This window comes from Trachemys scripta, chromosome 19 (assembly GCF_013100865.1).
Source record: "Trachemys scripta elegans isolate TJP31775 chromosome 19, CAS_Tse_1.0, whole genome shotgun sequence".
Classification (NCBI taxonomy): Eukaryota; Metazoa; Chordata; order Testudines; family Emydidae; genus Trachemys; species Trachemys scripta.
Genome location: NC_048316.1, coordinates 9143560 through 9165081, shown reverse-complemented (window position 1 = coordinate 9165081; position 21522 = coordinate 9143560). Strand labels below are relative to the sequence as shown.

Genomic DNA, 21522 nt, shown 5'->3' with positions numbered 1-21522 from the left:
TTTCAGCTCACTCACATCGGCTAGGATGCTGCCCTACTGAAATCAGGGCAAGATTTCAATGGGAGCAGGATAAGCCTATATTTCTGAGAGTTGGTTGTGGGGCTTGGAGTGGCGGAATGCTGGGGGTCCCTTCCACAACACAAACTTCATTCATTTTTGAAGGAGGGGTTGGCATCTTGGGAGCCCTTTGAAGTATTTAGGGACTTGGGGCTGCTGACCCATGTGGTCCTGCCTTAACCTACCACTGTTGGGCCCGGGAATAGAGGGTTGCTCTGGGATAGGGGGATATCAGGAAGGTTTATCCTCTAGCCCGTGAGATGCTGTAGGGGAGGTTTTGTTCCCATACCGTGCACAGGTAACTTAGGGCTCAGGTGCTTCCACCAGGTCTGAGAATTTGGTCTTGCTTTCATGGTTAGCAGCTGTGCCTGGAAACAGAATGGGTCTTTCCTTTGGTTACTGACAGAAATGGTTCTTCGGCCCATTATCCAGTAAACCCCCCAGAGCAGAGTGAAGCCTGGGGAATGTATCTCCCCTGAGGCAAACCTCACAATGTCCTTTTCCCACAGGAGGTGAACGACTGCTACTTGGAACTGTTCCAGTCCTACCTGTACTTTCAGTCTGTTGGCTCGAATGGATTGACCTATCAGGTAACGTGTCTCTGCACTGCCATGAAATGAAGGGGTAGGTATCAGTCAAGAGGCAGCATGGTCTATTAGCCCACTGGATTGGGAGTCAGAAGATCTGGGTTCTGTTCCTGGATCTGCCACATGACCTCAGCCAAGTCATGTCCCTCAGTTTCCCCTCCCACCCTTTGTCTGTCTGGTCCATGCAGACTGGAAGCTCTTCAGCCCAGGGCCTGTCTTTTGCTGTGTTTGTACAGCACCTAGCACACCAGGGGCCTGAAGATGCTACTGTAATGCAAATAAATAAAAATAATACTTATGCACCCAGGTAAGTGGCCAGACTTGCAGAGATGCTGATCGCCCAGAAAGTCCCTTAACTTTCTGGGCGATCAGCCTTAATGAGAGCTGTAGTGTGCGCAGCACTTTTGAAAATCAAATGACTTATTTAGGTGCCTGGATATGGTTTTAGGAGCCTAACTGTAGCACCTTTAAAAAAACAAAAAAATCTTGGCCTTCAAGCACAAGGTACAAGAGAGAAGCAGGGGGAAGGGGAGGTATGGGGAGGATACTTGAAGTCAGCCTTGCAAAATGGTGATGAAAACTTACCCCAGGCACCAAATCTGTTTACCCATCTTTTACTGTGATGCTGCCGATAAGGAAAAAACAAAGGAGATTTTGTATGTCCTTCCAAAACAAAGCACTCCCCTCCCTCAGCAAGTAAAATTGTGCAAGGCTGTTTTGCAGATGTTTGCAGAATCCAGCCCTTTCTGAAATGATTGATTGCCTTCTAAGTCACTTGAGGTAAATTCATTATGACAAGGCAACCTCTTGAGTCACCCAGCAAACCGGCCTTCAAGTGTGAAGACACATTGTCAAGATATAAACCGGATTTAAAAATCCTTTGTCTCTGTTACTAACAGTCCCTTAGACTAACACGGAGGGAATTATAAAAGAATTAATGCATCAGTATTGGCACCTAGCTATTACGGTGGTCAGTGCTCCTTACAGCTTGGATTTAGAGAGGTATTTTAAGTACATGCCTAACTATGAGCACTTGGGCTGAATTCACACGTTACCATTATGCTGTTTGTTTACATTTTGCAAACCGCTCAGTTTGGACATTGAAAGTAGCCTGGTCAATTTTCCTTTCTAGCTATAGTCAGTTTCACTTTCGGATTCTTTTGCACTAGCCCAGCACTGTTTGGTTTGGGTTTCCATGCCTGCAGAGGAACATTTTAAAACAACAAGATCCTGTTCTCATTGATGTTAAAGACGAAGGATGAAATCTTGACCCCCCCTGAAGTAAATGGGAGTTGACTAAGGTCTGATGCTCATTTATACATAGGTCCCTTTGCAGTGGAATGAGGCCTTGTATTAGAGTAAAGAGAATCAGGCCCCAAACATTTCCCTTCGGAGGAGGTTTTGCAAGCTAACAGTCTGAGCCCAAACTGCCTGGTGGTGCCTGTTTGAAGACGTCGGATCCTTTTGGAAGGAGGGCTTTGGCACCAAAAGGCAAGCTGCCGAGGTAATAACGGTGCGTTCTGCTTATGCAGGGGCTGCTGCCGCTGAAAGAGCTGAGCGTGTGTGAAACCGAAAAGGCCAAGAGCGCAGAGCGGGAGGAACATGCGTTCTGCATTACAGGTTAGTGCTGCTTTGCTCTGGCTTGAGAAGAGAATGAAGCCGGAGTTGGTCGTGATGTGGCCTTGCTTTGTGGGAAGCGCCATCCCAAGGGGAAAGGGTGCTTCAGAGAATAGGGTTTGAACCACACAGAGTGTTAACCTTATTATGACCCTTATCTGACAGCCCATCTCCCCCATATCTCTCTGCTCTCAAACCTCCCTTCTAGGACAATGTCCAGAACTGCAAGGAAAGAACCTAGAGGTAGAGTGCTCTGGTGGTTAAGGCTGACTGGGACCCAAAGATGCAGATTCCGTTCCCAGTCCTGTGATTCTGGGCAAGTCACTCAGTTTCTTCGTGCCTTGGGGTGCCCAGTTTCATCCTGACACAGGGATAAGCGTGCTCCCTTTGGCTGTGTGGTTTGTTTCGACTAAAAGCTCTTAAAGGCAGAGACTGTCTCCTACTGTGTGTATGTACAGCACCTTGCACAGTGGGACCAATTGGGGCCTCTCTCATATAGAAAACTAATAACAATAGCAATGAGAGACGCTCTTTATCCTCAGTCGGTAGCATCAGAACTGCCCTATCAGGACTTGATAGCCATCAATCAACTTCCTTTCTGCCAAAGTCCTCCGTCCTTTTTTGAATTTTATTCTGAGTCATCTCGCGTTATAAAAGGCTTCCTGGGAAACAAACCTGTCTTCCCAGCAGCTGAAGGCTCACTGGGGCTTAGTCATTGTTGAATTACGGCAGTCCAGAGCCACCGAGAGTGGTAGGCAGAGGTAACTAACAACCACATAAAAATACGGAGCTAGCAAAGCTAATCTGTGCACAGTGCCTGGGGTCTACGTGCTCAGGTGAGCCAGGCTGGAAAATGAGTCATAGAACCACCCCACAGCAAAAACATTTTTTTTAACCTAAATCAGAGGGACATCTGATTAGGCCATAGCTGCTAAAAATTACACGTACTTCCCCCACCCTCCCCGCTAGTAAATGGGAGTTACATTTACTGAGCTGTAACTGTTCCATTCTACCAGATCCCATAAACCCCTTTGGCCAGTCTCTCAGGGACTGGGGATCTGTGCATCTTGGAGCTCAAGAGACATCCCCAATAGGGAGGGACGGACTCGTTCTGCCGGATTTCAAACACCCACGAATGTTGTAGGTAGGGAAGCTGGACTCAAACTTTGCGAGGCTGTTGTGCCGCTGAAGAAAGGGGGTTGACAAAGCAGCAGGGAGGCAGAGGAATTCAGATACAAATCCTGAATCCAGTCCCCGCTGGGCCTGGCTATCAGCCCATCCCACGAACACACATGACTGTGGTCTCCCTGATGTAGAGCAAGGTCGCTCTTCCATGTTTGATTCTACTTGTTCAATGTGACTGGCCCTTGGGGGAGGCTGGAATGTGAGCTTGCACTGCAGGGAAAAGGTCCGCCACCTTTAGCAGCTCAAGAAATAGCTTCTGAGGTTTGCGAAACCTCCCTCGCCCCCAAGGCTGCTATATTCCAAATGGCAAACCAGGATATCCCGGGAACTCTTTGGCGGGTCACAGCCTCCTGGCTCAGGATTTCCTGTGCAGTATGTTCTCTTCCCCCACTCACTGCCAGTGCCCCAGTGCTCAGGTACCAATTCATCTGCATGTGCAGCAAAGCTGCCTCTATGTCTCTGCTCCAGTTTGGGCCAGTGTGAGTCTGTCTCCACATCGAGCGGCAACCCATGAGAGCGAGACTCAAAGCCAAGGTCAACCAACTCCGTCTCTACGGTGATAAAAATAGCAGGTTCTGAGACTCACCTCCCTGGGCTGCCATGTACCTTGTGAGATGTTCAAACCACATTTAGATGCGCAGTCCTCCAGAGATTCAGATCAAAGATGTTCCATGAAACCTGGACATAACTTACAGTGAGGAGTTTTAATGCATTCATATATTGCACTAAGCAAATTCTGTGGTTAGGCAGCTGGTGTGACCACTGCTTATCCTGCTGCCTGGGCGTGTCTCTGATCTAGCACACAAAAAGATCCCATGGCTGGAAGTTGGAGCAAGAAAGTTTCAGACTAGAAATAAGACACACATCTTTAACAGTGAGGATAATTAGTCACTGGAACAGCTTAGCCAGGGCTGTGGTGGATTCTCCATTGCAGGCAATTTTGAAACCAAGCTGGGATGTGTTTCTAAAAGATCTGCTCTGGTTCCAGCAGGAATTAACTCAGGGAAGTCCTACAGCCTGTGTACGCTGTAGGTGATCACAGAGTTTCCTTCTGGCCTTAGATCAGGGGAGCAACAATGATGTAACGCTTCATAGATTCTGTTTTTTTGTATCCATCTGTTGACTCTCGTCTTCTATTTGAACTGAAAGCTCTGTGGCGCAGGGACCTTCTCTTTGTTCTGAGTGTCCAGCGCCTTGCACGAAGGGGCCCCAATCCATTACTGGGACCCCTAAGCACTACCATAATATGAATACATATAGAAGGGGGTGGGGATAGGAAGAAATAGTGATACTTAGTGCTTTGAAAATGGAAAGAGCTGTACAAACATGCACTCAGGAATCCTCACCTCCCTCTGCGAGGCCATTAAGTATTATTCCCCTTCTAGAGAGGGAGAAACGGAGGCACAGAGAGGATAAGTAACACGCCCAAGGTTACACAGGGAATCAGTGGCAAAGCTGAGGAGAGAACCTCTGATTCTTAACTCTTAGGCCAGGGCTTTAGTCACAAGACCATCCCCTGCTGAAAGCCAGTGACTTTGACAGGATCCTATGAATTCCTGTGCCTCTCCTGTGCAATTCTGCACTCTCTGCAGTTGCTGGCAACTGTATAATGATTGGTATCATCATCGGACGCTGCCAGCCAGTAGTGGAGACGCCATGTAAGGACGGAGCTCTCTAATGTATGCAGAAGTCCTCTAGTGCCTCTGATCTCTGACATGCTTCTCAGAACGAGAGGGCTGGCAGCCAGCGTTGGGTTCCTAACCCAGAGTGTATCTCTGCTCGACACTTTCACCCCTGCACCTGCTCCTCCCCCCAATAATTTCCACTCTTGGTTTCTTAGTGCAGCAAGAGTTGGTTTGGTAATAAACCTGTCATAGCTAGGAAAGCACCATATGCCACAATGGCTTGCATCAGTGTCCTTCAGCCTATGGGCCCTACCACATTAGTGCCAGGGGAGAGCCGGAGGATGTGGAGCGGAAGAGAGGAACTCGGGGGCTGGGAAAGGTTCATAAACCTGGATGCACCCTGACTCCAGAGCAGACGTACTCTTGGGGTGCTGGGGAATGCAGAAGGTGACTCCTTGAGCTATCCCCCTCCCCCCGCTCTAGTGTCACAGCCACCCGAGCAGCTGGTCACAGGAGCTAAGAATATGTCCCAGGGCTTCAGGCTGAGACATTAATTTCTTTTCTCTTTTTCTCTCCCTTTGAGGCTTAGCTGGGATGTGGCAACAAAAACAGCCACTGGACGGGTTTTCCTGGATAGCCTTTGAGAAAGGTGTAAAAACAAACCCAGCGGGAGGTCAAGGGTCATGCCCTATTCATGGAGCAGGGTACTGGGCATCTGGCTAGGTACTTGTGTTGCCCCTCTGACCACAAAGTCTGAACATGTCAGGCATTCACGTATTTATCCCCATAACATGCCTGGGAGGGAGGGCAGTGCTATTAGCCCCACTTTACAGATCGGGAAACTGAGGCACCGAGGCTGAGTGACTTGCCACACGGTCAAACAGGGAATCCAACCTAGTTCCTATGAATTTCATTTCAGCTCCAGACACTCTAGGTTCTATTCCTGTCCCGACACATTATGTGACATGCTTAATATCAGAGATCCTAGACAGATTGTGGCCTCCATTGTACTAGTTGCTGTGTAAATTCACATAATGAAGAGGCTGTTCCCGCCCTAAAGAACTTGCAGTCTAAAGGAGAATGTCACTTAACCGCTCTGTGCCTTAATATCCCCACCTGTACAATGGACATAGTGGCACTTTTTCTGTTGAGAGGCTTAATTAATTAACGCTTGTAAAACAGGTTGGGATTCTGAGATGAAAGATTCCGCGGAAGGGCAAAGTATCACCCTGATAAGGATGATTTTTTATGATGGCATACTGTGAATTTGCTCATCTCAATGCTCCCCAACCGTGCAGACGCTAAAATCAGAATCTTATTTACAGTGCATTTAATACAGCTTTAATGAGAGGCATCTAGTTGATTATTAATGGTGGCGAACATTACGCAGCCAGCTGGAAGTAGTTTATTTACGCCACCAGGGTGTTATCATAGTGACTGGTAAGAGGTGAGAGAGACTTTTGGTAGGCACACTAAGCAAATGACAGCTTGAAATATTAAAATCAGCAGTGGCTAGCGTCGTTCCATATAGCAAGGTTATGTCTGAGAGCAGTTATAGGTTGTCTGGCACAAATTGTATTTGGTAACGCAATAAGCGAAAAGCTCGGTAGAGCTACCGCAGTCATATCTGTGAATTTACGACAAAAACGTGAAAGTGACAAATACATAACAAATGGGTTAACAGTAATATGCTATTTGGTGAATTTGTGAACATGTGGCCTGGGATTGGTGCAATTGTGTATTGGCCGTTAATGGCAATTGAAACATTGCTCACATTTATGGAGGGTTTTTAAGAATTCAGCAGCGAGCAGTGAAAGTTTGCCACAACAGAGGAAATCCCAACTGCTTTTATTAAGGGAACACTTTAAGATTATTTAAAAAAATACTATAAAAATGTTTATTCTTTTACCTATAATATTTACATAGGAAAGAACATTAAAAATTGGACTGACTTTGCCCTATTGTTTGTTTTAATTTTTGTGCGTACAGCTTAGACTCAGATTGTGAAAATAGTCTGTTTCATCTCCCTTTTGTTTCTAGCCTTTGGCTAGTCAATTTCTCATGCACTAGCACATTGCTGCAGTGTTTGGGTTGCAGAGGAATTTTAAAAACACTTTTTTGGACTGGATTTTGGTACGAAATAAAAACATTTGCAGCGATCTCAAATTTCACCAAAGCTGTGTTTTTATACTGCCTACATTTGGGATCTAATTCTACCTGACAGGGCCCCTTTAAGAACTATATTAGCAAAGCTGGAAAACTCTCCTCTTACAAAATTCTCCCAGCAACATGAGACCTTAGGCTCAGCCAATGACAAGTATTACATCATCAGAACAACCTCTCTCATTGGCTGAGCACAGTACACTATTGCCTAGCAACCAGGGAGAGCTGATTAACCCTTTGGTGCACTTAGCATTTTGCTGTATATACTCAGATCATCTTCTGCCTTGGGTCCCTAGGTCCCCTGCTGAACCCCCTTATCGTGTACTGCCCCAGCGAGTCGGAGCTCAAGCGATGGCTTTATCACCTGGAGAAACAGATACAGCTGAATGGGGGAAACCTGGACGGGTCCTTCCTATCTCAGGTTAGTGACGTGGGCCGTGGTCGGGAACAGGATGATCTCAGGCTTTCAATCAGCTGTTCTTAACCTTCTGCGTACCTTGGCCTTGCTATCAGGCACACTCAGAGCCCATCTTGCTCTGTGTCCCAGAATCCTTTGTGCCACCATGACACAGTGGTTTACTCCTGATATCTGGGGACCCAGGTTAAGCAGCTGAGTACTTCAGCCGGGAGTGGGAGCACCTCAAATTCCCCTCCCAGATGCAACCACTTCCGTTGGCTAATGTACACTGTTAATTGCAAGTGCCAAAGGCTGCTGATCTGCAGGACACCTGGGCTTCAGTTGCGGTTCTGATCTCATTCTCCATGGGCCAGCAGGAGCTGGAAGCACAGGGGAAGCAGGAGGGAAAGCAAGATGCCTTGCCTCGCTCAGTCGTAACCCCTTCGGGTATTATGGAGTAGTGCCGAGCCAGGTTTGGAAGAGATTACTGGCTTGGAATGGTGATGACAGATGATAACTTTGCCCTGCTACAGCACCTTCCGTTTGAGGACCTCCAAGCACCTTGCATGCATTTATTTAAGCCCCTCAACACCCTTATGAGGCAGCTGATTATTATCCTCACCATTTCACAGGGAGGGAAATTGATGCACCAACAGGGTTAAGTAACTCTCCAAAGGTCACACAATCAGGCAGTGGCCGAGCCAGGGATGCAACCCAGGGGTCCTCCTGACGCCCAGTCCCTTGATCCAACTTATCACTTGTAGCGATCAGGTAAGGGGGGCTAAAGTAGAGAGAAGGGAAATCAGCAAAGATTGGGGAAGGAGTGGAAATGGTACCGCTGTCCGATTCCTTTCCAGTTGCAAGGGAAAGCCTTGCTCCATCAGGTTTAGCAGTCTGAGCTGGGTGGCCCTGGGCTGCACTCACAGCTAGACGTCATGTGTACCTGAGAGATAAAATGTATAATACCGACTGGCTGTTCCCACAGCTACCTGTCCAATCAGAGGCCCCTTCAAAGGCCTTCACCTAGAAACTCTTTCTGGGTAAAATCTCTCCTGCCGTGCCAAACCACCAGCGCAGCTACCCACCCTCGTCAGTTTGCTCCCAGCATGAATCATCGGGCCTGGTACACAGAAAAGCAAGGCTGTCTGGCAGGAGCCGTCTGACAGGCCAACCACTCATAATTTCCAGTCTGCTTCTAACAGCTGAGCGCTCGCTGCTGCAAAGGGGAAAAGCGAGCCATGATTTCCACACCCATCAAACATCTCTCAGCCCCCGCCACCAGGAGCAGACAGGAAATCAGCCGTCAGCCGAGAGAACCTGCCTAACGAGTCCGTGGGCTGTGCTGTCAATCAGGGGTTGCTGCAGTCTGGGATTTTATTAGGCAGGGACCTGTTGCTATTGTAAAAATAGGCCTAGGAAAGGCTTGTGGATTTTCATCTGTCAGCGCCGCTGCTAATCAAGCCTTTTACTTACAAATGGTCATTAATCCTGAGGTCTGTAGTACAGCTCCAGTTTACACATTTGGGGCGGGGGAGGACCAGAGAGGTGACACAGTGGCAAAGGCGGATATAGATTTCCAGTCACCTGCGCTAATCATTAGCTGACACTGCCTCATAATTAGCATTCATCAATGCAGAGTGGGCACAGTGGCTGTAGCTAATGTCCCTCCTTCTACCCCATGACTATTATTGCCTGCAACCCTTATTGCCTGCCTCAATGGCCTTTTGTTGGACTATTGTTCTTTATTATTCTTTAGCTAGTGCCATAGATAAACATGGATCTTTACAACAGGTGAAATGTCCCAGATAAGTAACCGTAGATCTTTTAATAACAGGTCAGAGCATAGATCTGGTTTCCTTTGTTCTCATTTGTTAATGAGCTTGTATAATAAGCTTAAGTGCATGGGCAATATATAGTCTCCACCTTCTCTTCTGCCTCCTCCCCTTCATGCTATCATTGCCAAAGCATCCCCAGATAGACACACAAACAACTTGCATGAGGACAGTGTTGTCATTTGGGAACTCTTTTTACTGCAGAAAAAAAACCAGGACATTCATGTTTGCTTTTTTTGGGGTGGCCTACATATAGGAGGCTATCCTCAGAGCGAACCTGAAGTTTCTGTGATAAAGGACCCAAGAATCTATGAGGGAATTGAAAGAAGCTTGGGGGACTTCTGGTGTGTGTGTGTGTGTGTGTGTTTTAATTTTGGAACTTCCTTTTTGTACACCTCTGAGTTCTTGAGCTTTTGAATGTGTAGGGTCCTTTAAAAGGATGTATTGGTGGGTGTGTTTAATGGAAGAAACCGGGAATGAACTGTCATGATGGAGAAACCTCTGGAAGTTCAGAGGTTTGGCTTCAGCTTGAATAAACACCCCAAACCGTGGATGCTTCTGCATATTTCCCAAATCTGCAAAACCTTTCGAAGGAAGAGGGTGGTTAGGAAACAGGACTAAAGTCAATAGCTGCATTTTCTTCCTGGCTCTGCTACTGACCCTGTGTGGGATTCTAGGTCAATCACTTCCTCTCTCTCAGCATGCATCCAGCGCTTTTCATACCTAGTCCTCCAAGGCTGTTCCAACTCCATTTTACAGACAAGGAAACTGAGGCAAATGATTAATTGTGGGATGGAACTCTTGTTTTCACACCAGGTTTTTACTCTTTCCTGCTTCCAGCCAAGCTGGAAATATATCCTGGGACCAGCTTGTCTCCTAGTTAAACTCTCCGCGATAGTCCAGCAATGCAAATATGATAAATGATGAAGAAGAGAACAGTTAATGGAATTTTCCAGACCTTAAAACGTGGTGTGGTTTAGTTTAGCTTCCAGTTGAATTGGGGGGTGGGGCAGCAAGCAGGGGCGGGGCTCTAGGGCTTGAGAAGGCTGTCATGTGATTAGGCTTGGTTTTTCCATTCCTGCCACCTGGTCCTCATGTGCCTGCTCATTGTTCCCTATTTCCTTAGTGCGACGGGAAGCAGAACTCCATAGGGAAAGAGGAACTGAGGTGGTCTGTGCAGAACATGCCTGTCCAAGAATGGAAAGGGACCCAACGGGAGTCCCTAGGTGATGTCCTCTGCGTCTCTAAAGTGAAGCTGCAGCATTTGCCTTTCCAGGTAAGATCCTGAATAAATGAAGTGACTTGCTATTGCCTGGAAAAAGTTAATAGAGCTAGTAACAGGAAAAAAAATCTGTCTGTACAATGGGAATCCAATAAGGGACGCTATTTTCTTCAGCCCTCCTCCTCTTCACACCAGCAGCCTCCTCCCACTCAGACCCCTTCCCATGCTCGTGCTAGTTACTAAAGCGAATCTTCCATCCTGCATCCCCCGGCCTTAGCACTGCAGGCAAGGAAGTGCCTGCATGTCTCCTGGGCTGGCTGTGCCTCTGTGGATCAACAGAAGAGCCACTGGGCATAGCTAGAGAGCAGCACCAGACCCGTCGAGATGCCAGGTGGGTTGTGATGTGCAAATCCATGACTGGTGTGTGTGTTGAAAGAAAGGGAAAGCAATAGCTTGATTCATATACTAAAAGAAACGTCAACCCCTCTCCCACCCGCCAAATTCCCTGGAAGGAAAATCCTAGGCCCCTGATCCTGCAAACCCTTCAGTGTGTGCTTAACTTTGCACACAAGAACAGCAGCTGCACTCAGTGTAAAGTTAAGCATGTGTGTAAGTGTTGGCAGGGTCAAGGCAGAATTTTGGAGCCCGCTGGAATCTTGTGTAGAAGCTGCACTTCTGGCTGTTGTAGAAGAATACGGGCACCTATAATTCACGGACCTAGACCCTGACCGTGGAAAGAATGCAAAGCCTCTCACTGATGTCCGTATGCTTTGGATCGGGCCCACTGTTAGTTGTTTCCCATTGCCTCTTCTGATGCTAACGCTCTTCCCCTGGGCTCTCTCAGGAGCAGCACGACAGGCTTTTGATCCTGTACCCATCCACGCTGGTGATTGTCTCCGAAGAGCGCAATGGCCTCTACTTTAAGGTATGTGCATTTTCAAGTCCTTTCTCTCCCCCAAACTCCCTTCACTCGTTTAGACCTCCTCTGCGCTTCTTTTTTTTCTCTCCCTTTGCCGCCACCCTGTTCTGTGACCAGTAAGCCCACACTGTGGCACAAGGATGTCGTAAGGTATCCTCCCATGAGAACCACCTTGCAAAAGTCCAGGGGTGAAGGAGTCCACTGCCCGGGTATTTCAGTGTCTGGGAGGAGGCAGCTTCTGTATTTAGTTGTGGCTCAGAACTGGCTGGGTGGCAACTCTGTGATCCTCTCCAGCTTGAGACATACCCTGTAATGCTCCCCAGCAATCTCCGCTCACCCTGGGCTGGCTCCATCTAGCTGGCTGAAAGCGGGTCGGTATTCCTTTAAACATAGCATCCGCTTGCAATTGCTCAGGCAGAGATGGCCCGTGTGATGCAGGGTTTCTCTGGGGAGGGGCACAGGGAGTTGGCTGGCTGGAGTTGAGGTTGCTAGGTGCATTGGGTTTGCTTGTTGTCTTCACCGAGTACGTCGGCGGGGTTTCCCTACTGTAGTCAACACTGAGCTCATCTCTACTGGTGGGAGCAATGCCAGGAGCTCCAGTGCAGATGGGTGGTTGCCATTCATAAGAATGGCCATACTGGGTCAGACCAAAGTCCATCTAGCCCAGTATCCTGTCTTCTGACAGTGGCCAATGACAGGTGCCCCAGAGGGAATGAACAGAACAGGTAATCATCAAGTGATCCATCCCCTGTCGCCCATTCCCAGCTTCTGGCAAACAGAGGCTAGGGACACCATCCCTGCCCATCCTGGCTAATAGCCATTGATGGACCTATCCTCCATGAATTTATCTAGTTCTTTTTTGAACCCGCTTATAGACTTGGCCTCCACAACATCCTCTGGCAAGGCGTTCCACAGGTTGATTGTGCGTTGTGTGAAAAAATTCCAAGCCCCATGCCGTCGAGCCGGGCTTTGTAGAGGAGAGAGAGGTCAGAGGAGTAGAGAGGCCAAGTGGGGAAATTCTGATGAGCCCAATAATTCCAGTGTTGACCTTGCACACACTGAGCACCCCGTGATATCCTAGCGTGAGCCAAGCTGCCAGGCTCATTGCGATGTTACAGTGGGAGGAGTTTGCTCGTCTCCTACAGAAGACATTGGAGGGAAGAGAGTCAACAGAAGCAGAAGGGACAGAGGGCTGGGAGGGGTCTGTATTTCTATCCTCTCAGAAAGAGAAAGGTCCCAGGAAATGCCCATCACTCACATACCATACACTGTGTCTCCCTCTTGGCCCTGGGAGGCAGGGTGGGGACATACTTTGGAAGCCAGAAAAGGAATGAGCAGCAGCCTTAGAATCAGCTGTGACTGTCGCCCGACACTGGATGCCCCAGGGGTGGAGAAGAGGGCTGGGGCTGGGGCGAGGGGAGAAGGAATCCAGTGATAACTCCCCCTCCCCTCCGGAGAATAGCCTACATTTGGCAAAAGCAACGGAGCCATTTTGGCTACTTGGTTTGAGACCCCTTAAAGGGGCCTGGCTTTCAGAGAGCCTGGCGCATCCCCAGCTGAGTATAGGGCTCCTGTAAAGGGATCTGCACCTAGGCTTCTGAAATTACTAGTCACTTTGGAAATCCTAGGCCAGTGATACCAGGCCCCCAGCCTCTTTGGCCTCCTTCCCCCCCAGGGCAGCCGGGCTTTGCTCCCAGGCAGTTCCTCTGGGTCAGAGCCAACGGCTGTGATTCATCGGGCTCGTGAGGCTGCAGCAGGAACCTGCTTTTCCACAGACATGTCAAGGCACAGAAGCCGCCTGCCGAGGGAGCATGGATGCTAAGATCCAGGGCAATAGGAGAGGGGAAGAAAGCACCAGGTCCTTTTCCTCTTGGGCTCCAGGCAAACCGCAGGAGTCGCCATTGGTGGCGGCTGCGGGGGAGGGGAGCGTCAGGTCCCCCTGGATGGAGCAGGCTGGTGCTGCCTTTGCCTCGGGCAACAGGTTCTGACTCACCTGTGATGGGAAAAGGCCCCGGGGCTCGGCCTGGGACTGCAAAGCAGGAGCTGCCTGTGCGTGTGAGGAAGCCAGCTCTGTGCCAGAGGAGGGAGAGCGGAGCCCGAAGCAGCTGAGGTGGAGGCCGTGGGACCCTGCCTGTGTGTTTTCCACGCCTGGGGATTGCTAACCTGGTTCACAGAGCGAAGCTGCGTGCGTGTGTGTGTGTGAGAGAGAGAGAGATCTCTGCCCCTTCCCCCGGCTTCGCAAAGAGCAATGTTCGATGCCCAGTGAGGGGTCGGCGGCTGACGGGGGTTCCGACCTATCCAGCTCTCCCCAGGCCATGACGGCGATGCCCCCTCAGTCCTTGTGCGCCAGGAACCGGGCTCTGACGGCTCCTCCCCTAGGCTAGGGCCTGCCGCGGACAGGAAGGAGTCGGGGGGGGGGGGGATTGGGCGCTCAGCAGCTCACAGCGCTGGGCCTGCACGGCACAGGATTGCAAACAGAACTGCTCTTCCTCCCTTCAGAGTAGAGAGCTCATAGCCGAGGCTGCTGACCAAAGCTGGAGCTGCCAGAGGAGCATGTGGCTGGGAGAAAGTACTGGATAATCATGCGCCTTTTCTCCCAGGCGACACGGCCCCTCTCGCTTCCAGGCAGATAGTCCCATCCCTTGCTCTCGCTGAGTGACCTCCCTCTCTTCTTGCTATGCAGGCCTCTCTGCAGGCCACAGGCCTGAGGCGGCACCTACCAGGCAGCTGGCACTGCCGTCTGGACAAGTCACGGGTTCGGTGCCATGAGGGGATCTGTAGGACGCAGCATTGAAGTGCCCTGGCCGAAGCTCTCCGCAGCTGCAGGGCAGATTACTCCGATGCGGTGGGGCCTTGGAGACTGCCGAGATGGGAATCCCAGAGGCTTCCCACCCCCACCCTGAAAGCTGATTTTCTGTACCGGGCTTGCCCACCAGCAGGAATGCCAGGCATTGCTGAGGGTTGGCATTATTTCCCCACACTTGCTATGCTGGCAGGGTGGTAACAGGGAGCCTTTCCCTGCATACTCGGGTTTAGAATGTTCCACACAGCAGCAGTTTTCCCAGCCGCAGACTCACCGTGCAATTAGTAATCAGGGTGTGGTTACTCCAGTAAGACCGAGATGTACTGGAGCAATAAATGTACCGACACTCTGAGCCCTTTCCCAGCACCTTCCCTCCCAGCGCCTCGCAACGCTTCACACGCACTCAGTCGTGAAAGCCTCACAGGCAGGGATGTAATCATTTATTATCCTGGTGGGGAAACTGAGGCACAGAGCGGTGACTGGACTTTCCCTAGCAAGGTCACACACAGAGCAGGTGGCAGAGCCAGGACTAGGATCCAAGGTGGGGTAGGATCAGACCCCAGGAGTCCTGGTTCTCACGCCTCCCCTGTTGCTCTAATCACTAGCTCACTGTCCTTTAATGTGGCAGAGAAATACCCCAGGAGATAGTGTTTGGCTAGCTGCTATTACAGAGCCCCTAGGACCGTAGAAAGAAGCACCCGACTACTATGAAACTATTCTAGCTCCATTCTTCAGCAGACCTATGTTTTCACGTCAGTCCCCTAAACGTCAGGCACGTTCCCAAAGCCAACCTTACCCACGAGGGCCAGGTTCACAAAGGAGAATGAAATGTGCGAGCCTGCAGAGCCACGGGCCAACTTGTCGTACCAGTACAAACCAGCATTTTCACTGGCCAGCCGGAATTGCCACGCGCACCTGCGCGTTTTCACAGGTGATTTCCATGCGCTGCGCTGTGAACAAACAGCCCTTGATTTCACTAGGGCCTAGAATAAGAACCCGCGGGAACATATTTGATTTCTGTTTATTGCATAGTCCTATCTGTTCAAAATCCCTCTTCACGGCAGCGAGAGGGGCAAATCCAAAGGGGTGTGGAACCCAAATGGGATGGGGTGTATGTTCTGACTCTATAGACTCATTGGGGATGGTGGTTTCTGCCTGCCTCTGACATGCATGATAATTATATATGCTCAGAGCCTGGATCTGTATTGTCCTGTGCCTTGTGCAGTGACTTACTCTAGCATAGAGTGGGTGTTGTACAATGCTACTGTTCTGGTTTGGGAGCATTTCACACCTATCGTGTACTGTACAAGGCAGCTGAGAATCAGGCCAAGGAGCCAATTAATTGGGCTGTATGGAAAAACATTGTGCACTAGTGAAATAGGCTGGGAAGATCTGGCCCTGAAAGAACAAGTGAGGTCTGGAAAACTTTGAACTGCGCTGAGCCGCACTACAGATGAATTTGGCCTTTCTGTCTGGAATCAGTTCTGCCCATCTCCTGTTTCGTAGGTGTCCCTTCCCCAGCCTAATCACTAGGGATGTCGGCATGAAACTGGACCTTTGTTTTTTAAGCACGCGTTAGTTCCTGGCTCATCTTCCCCACTCTGAGGTCACTAGCCTCCCCCAGAGACAACACGACTGGCTGCCATGCAAATTGCTCTTCGCTCATAAACAGGACTATGATGACATCTGGCTGCAAGTAAACAGGGCTCTCTAGAAACAAAGATCCTGGTAAAAAGAACAGGAGTACTTGTGGCACCTATATCATATGCATCCGAAGAAGTGGGCTGTAGTCCACGAAAGCTTATGCTCTAATAAATTTGTTAGTCTCTAAGGTGCCACAAGTACTCCTGTTCTTTTTGCGGCTACAGACTAACACGGCTGCTACTCTGAAACCGGTCAAAAAGATCCTGGTGTTCTGCAGTGTCCCCTGCTTAAAAAAAAAAAAAAAAATCTCATATGTGAATTGTTTCCAACTAGCTGTGGCTTTACAATCCTGGGGTCAGCTGCTCTTATCCGGACCGATCCTGCATCTGTTGTGCACCCAAAACTCAGTGGACGCTTTTGGGTACTAAAGGAAAATGGGGTTTAGACCCTAACTGATACCCTGACTGTACTAACTCTTGGGAGAAGTTCTCCTGAAAGGCCATGCCACTGATGTAAAGACGCTATCAACCCCCCTGGCAAATGGTAACTCCTGCTGCGTTCTAATCCCAGCTCTGACTGTCCCTAGGCAAGTCACTTAACATCTCTTCCTCAGTTCTCATCGATTAAACGGAGAAAATAGCACTTCCCAGGCTGGCCTGTTGAGAGGATTGATGTTTGCAAAGCTGGAAGGTCCTAGGTATTTTATTTCACCACATGCCACTATGACTGTATATGATTTATTTAGAGAGACATCCCTACAATGACACTTAATGGCACGTCAAGGTATATTAATCCTTAAACCCATAACTAGTGATCATGTCTTCATCAATCTTCTTATTCTGTCCACCTAACCAAACAAAGTGTTGTCCAGGGCAATGTTTGCAATCCATGTGGGGAAACCAACCAGAAAATCACTAGAATTTGAAAATAGTGGCACAGGAGAAAGCACATGTTTTCCACAGGTCAGAGCTCGGCGACTCCTTATAAATAATTTACATGGCTTGGGCATTCGAGCTACAGTCACAATTTTTTAAAGGCTTTTCCCCCCCTGTGCATTATGTGAAAATTCATAGGAGAGACTGGGATTGTGGCTAAGGCACTGGGATCAGACTCAGACATCCTGGGTGCAATTCCTGACTCTGCCACAGACTATCTGCCTGACCCTGGGCAAGTCACTTAGGGCCAGATTTTTAAAGGTATTTAGGCACCTAAATACTTTCTGAAAATTCTACTAAGGAGCAGATTTTTCAAAACACCTAAGTGATTTAGGTGCCTAAATCCCATTGACTCTCAGTGAGACAAAGGGCTTGTCTACTCAAACAAACTGTGGCAAGTTGGGTGTGAATCTACCTTGCACTAACCTGCTACCCTCTAACTGTCCATGTGCACCCTGTGGACGTGTGTGAACAGTTAGTTAATGCTCTTTGAGCTAGTCCTGCTTCAAAGAGGACTAAGGGTTTGTCTACACTGAAGCGGTGCAGTTGTAGTGCTTCAGTGTAGACACTGCCTACACCAACAGGAGGGTTTTTCTTGTCAGCGTAGGTAATCCACCTCCCCGAGAGGTGGTAGGTAGGTCGATGGAAGAATTATTCTGTTGACCTAGCACTGTCTACGTGGGGACTTAGATCGGCTTAACTCGGCCGCTCAGGGATGTGGGTTTTTCATACCTCTTCTGTCGATGTAAGAAGTGTCTGTGCTACACTGCCACTGAGGCACATAGCTTAATAGTTTGTGCAGACAATCCCTGAGTCACATTTGAAAATGAGATTCAATCGCCTAGGTGCTTTAGAAAATGTTGCCCTTAGTCTCTGTCTGCCTCAGTTCCCTATCTGTAAAATGGGGATAATACTGCTTCCTTTCTTCCACCTTTGGCTGTCCGGTCTATCTAGACTATAATCTCTGCATTGTCTTTCCTTGTGTGTGTGTACAGCACCTAGTACAATGGGAGCCTGCTCCTAGTTACAGGTTGAGATGCTACAATACAGACAAGAACAGCCTGAAGTTTAAAAAGTAAAAGAGGGCAAATGTTGAATGCTCTCATGTTGTGGAATTCTAAGCCTGTTCCTTTCTACAAACAGGGAGAACTGCCACTGAATGCAATACAAGTTCATTTTGAAGAAAACCAAAAACGCTCCTTTCTAATAGAAGGTACGTGACTGATGCATGCTGGATACTGCAGTAAGAACAGGCCGACTGATTTATAGGAATCCGATTCAGTCATTTAAAATTTAGGTTCCAAAATAAGATTTTGCTTCTGAGCTTTATTTTTATGTAGCAGGGTGGTGGTAGGATTCCAAAACTTAATCTGGGCAGGCATGTTTGCATCAATGGAAACATATTTACATTGTACCAGTGAAATGTCTGTGTTCAGAAACCGTTTTCTACTACTGCGTGAAAGCCAGAAATTGGAAATGAATTGACACCGTACAAACAGGAAATGAAACTCACTAGCCTCATTTCACTGTCAGCTGTGTGAAATACAAAAAAAAATCAACCAGCAGGCACCCCCTGATGACAGGGAGAGCTGCTCACCTTTTATTTTTGAATTTTGACAAGAAATTTCATGGAAATCTCAAATTTCTAAATGTTGAGGATAAAACAGAATTCAGGACAATTTCCACAGGTATTTTTTCCTGTTTATTTTTCTTCTACTACACCTAGTGATTTTAAAGCATCACTAGTTGACTAAACATTGGGAGGAACAATTGTTATGACTGTTTCTTTATCTTGACTGTGTCCCCTTTTAATTTATGCCTAAACTTAAGTACAGTAAAAGCTGTTTTATGGGGCACTTCACCAACCGGAAAGCTCTATACACTGGCATTTCTTATCTTCATTGAAATGCTGGTTTATAGTCTGGTTGGTGAGGGGCTGCCAGGGGGTTGGGGCATGGGAGGGGGTGTGGAGTGTGAGCTCTGGGAGGGAGTTTGGGTGCGGGAGGGGGCTTGGGGCGTGGGAGGGGATGCAGGGTGCCGGATCCGGGGGCCACTCAGCTCGGGCGGCTCCCCGCAAGTGACGCCCTGTCCCGGACTCCGGCTGCTCCCCCTCCCTCTGCCTCGAGTGCTGGCTGCGCAGCTCTCATTGGCTGGGAACCTCGGCCAATGGGAGCTGTGGGGGCGGTGCCTACGGGCGGAGGCAGTGCCCGGATCTGGCACTCCCTTCAATGACCCAACCCTCTGCCCTGAGCCCCCTTCCGCACCCAAAGTCCCTCCCAGAGCCCACACTCCATACTCCCTCCCGCGCCCCAGCCCCGCATCCCCTCCCACACACAAACTCCCACCCTCTTAGTTAACTGGCATTTTTTACTTATTGGCACCCCTCCTTTCCCCAGCATGCCGGATAAAACAACTTTTACTGTAGTGTATTTATTGAAATGACATATACATAACTATTGCTTTTTTTAAAAAAGATCAAATTTAAAGAATTCCGTGTCTTGCGAACTAAAGAGAAAGGTGGGGGAGGTAATATCTTTTATTGGACCAACCTCTGTTGGTCAGAGAGACAAGCTTTCGTGAACTAAGGCTACATCTACACTACAGGGGGGGGTTGATTTAAGATACGCAAATTCAGCTATGCGAATAGCGTAGCTGAATTCGACGTATCGCAGCCGATTTACCCCGCTGTAGGGACGGCGGCAAAATCGACCTCTGCAGCTTCCCGTCAACGGCGCTTACTCCCACCTCCGCTGGTGGAGTAAGAGCATCGGTTCGGGGATCGATTGTCTGGGACGCGATAAATCGATCCCCGCGAGGTCAATTTCTACCCGCCGATTCAGGCGGGTAGTGTAGACCCGGCCTTAGTTTAGGAACATATTTAATTCTCTTTAATCATTCAAAACCGATAGCTCAGCAGCTGGCCCGTTGCTGAAATGCAGGTGCTGATTTTTCCAGGGTAGATGCACAACAGGGGAAATTCACCCAGTGCCAAGGTCCGTGCAGCATTTATGCCCTACTTACACATTGTTTTGGTGCATGGGCCTCATGCGGACCCCCCGCCTAAGGGGGATGTTCGTCCTCAGTGGATTTCAGAGGGGACAAAGATAGACTCTTAATCTGCATCATTAACCATGTGATTTATCTTACTTCCAGGACGACTAATAAATTCAATCCAGGTCATTTGCCCCAGCTACGAAGATTACCAGGAGTGGCTGTACTGCCTTAAAACAGCCCAGTTTCGGAATGCTGACTCTTCCCTTTCAGGATCAGAAAGCTTCTCGGGATCAAAGCCACCACACCTTGGGCAGGTAATGTATATTTATTGCAGGACTGCCTGGTAATCAGTGCATGTCCCCAAGGACTCCCAGCTGTCGTATCTCCAGTCACATGAGACTGCCCCGACACACCAGACTGCTTTGAGTCCCACCCTGAAAGGCACTAATGAAAGTCTTTGATCATTTTAGATTATATTTAGAGCCCTATAAAAAGCAGATCCCTGGATGTAGATTATGAATCTGTTGTGCAATTTTAATGATGCATTGGTACAGTGACAATAATGGTGGCTTACAAAGGTGGCAGCCGGTGCTTAATTTGTAATGGAAGAGGTGCCGGGGCTCACGCAATTTTTCTCCTTTGGTAACTGAAGCAGCAAGCCCAGAGGTGCCAGGGCTATGAACTGCCGAGCCTAGAGATGTTAAGCCCTGGTGACACACCCCTCCACCCTCATCCCCAGCCCATCCTGTTCCAATGTGTTCAGGGCTTGGGAATTAGTGGAGGTCATTTTTCCCCCTGCTGAGCGGCTCATTATTAAATCCCAGGCTGCTCATTTCAAAGATGGAGAGGCAGTTCACCTGAGATGCATCTGCACTGATATGCCCGGATCGACATTAGGGCAGCGGCCTCCAGCAGAAGTATCTGACGGGGAGATGGGGCTTAGGTGTCAAAGGCGTCTCATTAGAAGTTACAGGGATGGAGTAAAGGTCGATGAAGGCCCTTGGATTCGCTCCACTCTGGCGGGCGGGGAGAGGAAAGGCTGGGGGTGGACTGTCTCAGGGGGTGGAGTGATGTGAGTCAGAGTCTTTTACCAAATAGCCCAGCATGGCAGTGAGCAGAATTGTTTCCCATCTGATGACTGGCCAGTGTCCAATGTGCAATGAGTTGCCGGGTCTCACTCCAGTTCCCGAGGGTGACGTGTCCCCGCCGCACAAACCACCATCGCAGCTGGCCCCTGTATAGCTCCCTGGTTCGCAGTTCACAAGCACTCAACTACCCTCCGACACCTGGAGGGCAGCACCTCCCTCTCACGCGGTCAGCGGAGTTTGCCGTGGCAACCCAAGCTGGCCCTGTTCTGTGCCTAGTGAGGGGACTCTGTGCTGTCAGGCCAGCACCCAATTCACATAGACATTAAAAGAGCAGCCGACGCTAAGGTGGCATTGCCCATGGATCTGAGGGCGAGCTGACCATTGGGGGACTCTTTCGGAGCCTGGGGGATGTTGCGGGGAATGGATTAGCCCAAATCTACCAATGAATAGAGAT

The 21522-nt window shown here is 49.1% G+C and overlaps 1 protein-coding gene across 1 annotated transcript in view; it reads left to right on the top strand.

The window, feature by feature from the left end:
• Positions 1 to 21522, top strand: part of PLEKHN1 (pleckstrin homology domain containing N1) — a 43655-nt gene that overhangs the window by 13362 nt on the left and 8771 nt on the right. The window contains exons 4-10 of the mRNA XM_034753642.1: positions 567 to 647; positions 2177 to 2264; positions 7531 to 7655; positions 10590 to 10739; positions 11530 to 11610; positions 18130 to 18199; positions 20140 to 20294. Coding sequence (XP_034609533.1) covers positions 567 to 647; positions 2177 to 2264; positions 7531 to 7655; positions 10590 to 10739; positions 11530 to 11610; positions 18130 to 18199; positions 20140 to 20294 — 750 coding nt within the window. The remainder of the gene's footprint in view (positions 1 to 566; positions 648 to 2176; positions 2265 to 7530; positions 7656 to 10589; positions 10740 to 11529; positions 11611 to 18129; positions 18200 to 20139; positions 20295 to 21522) is intronic.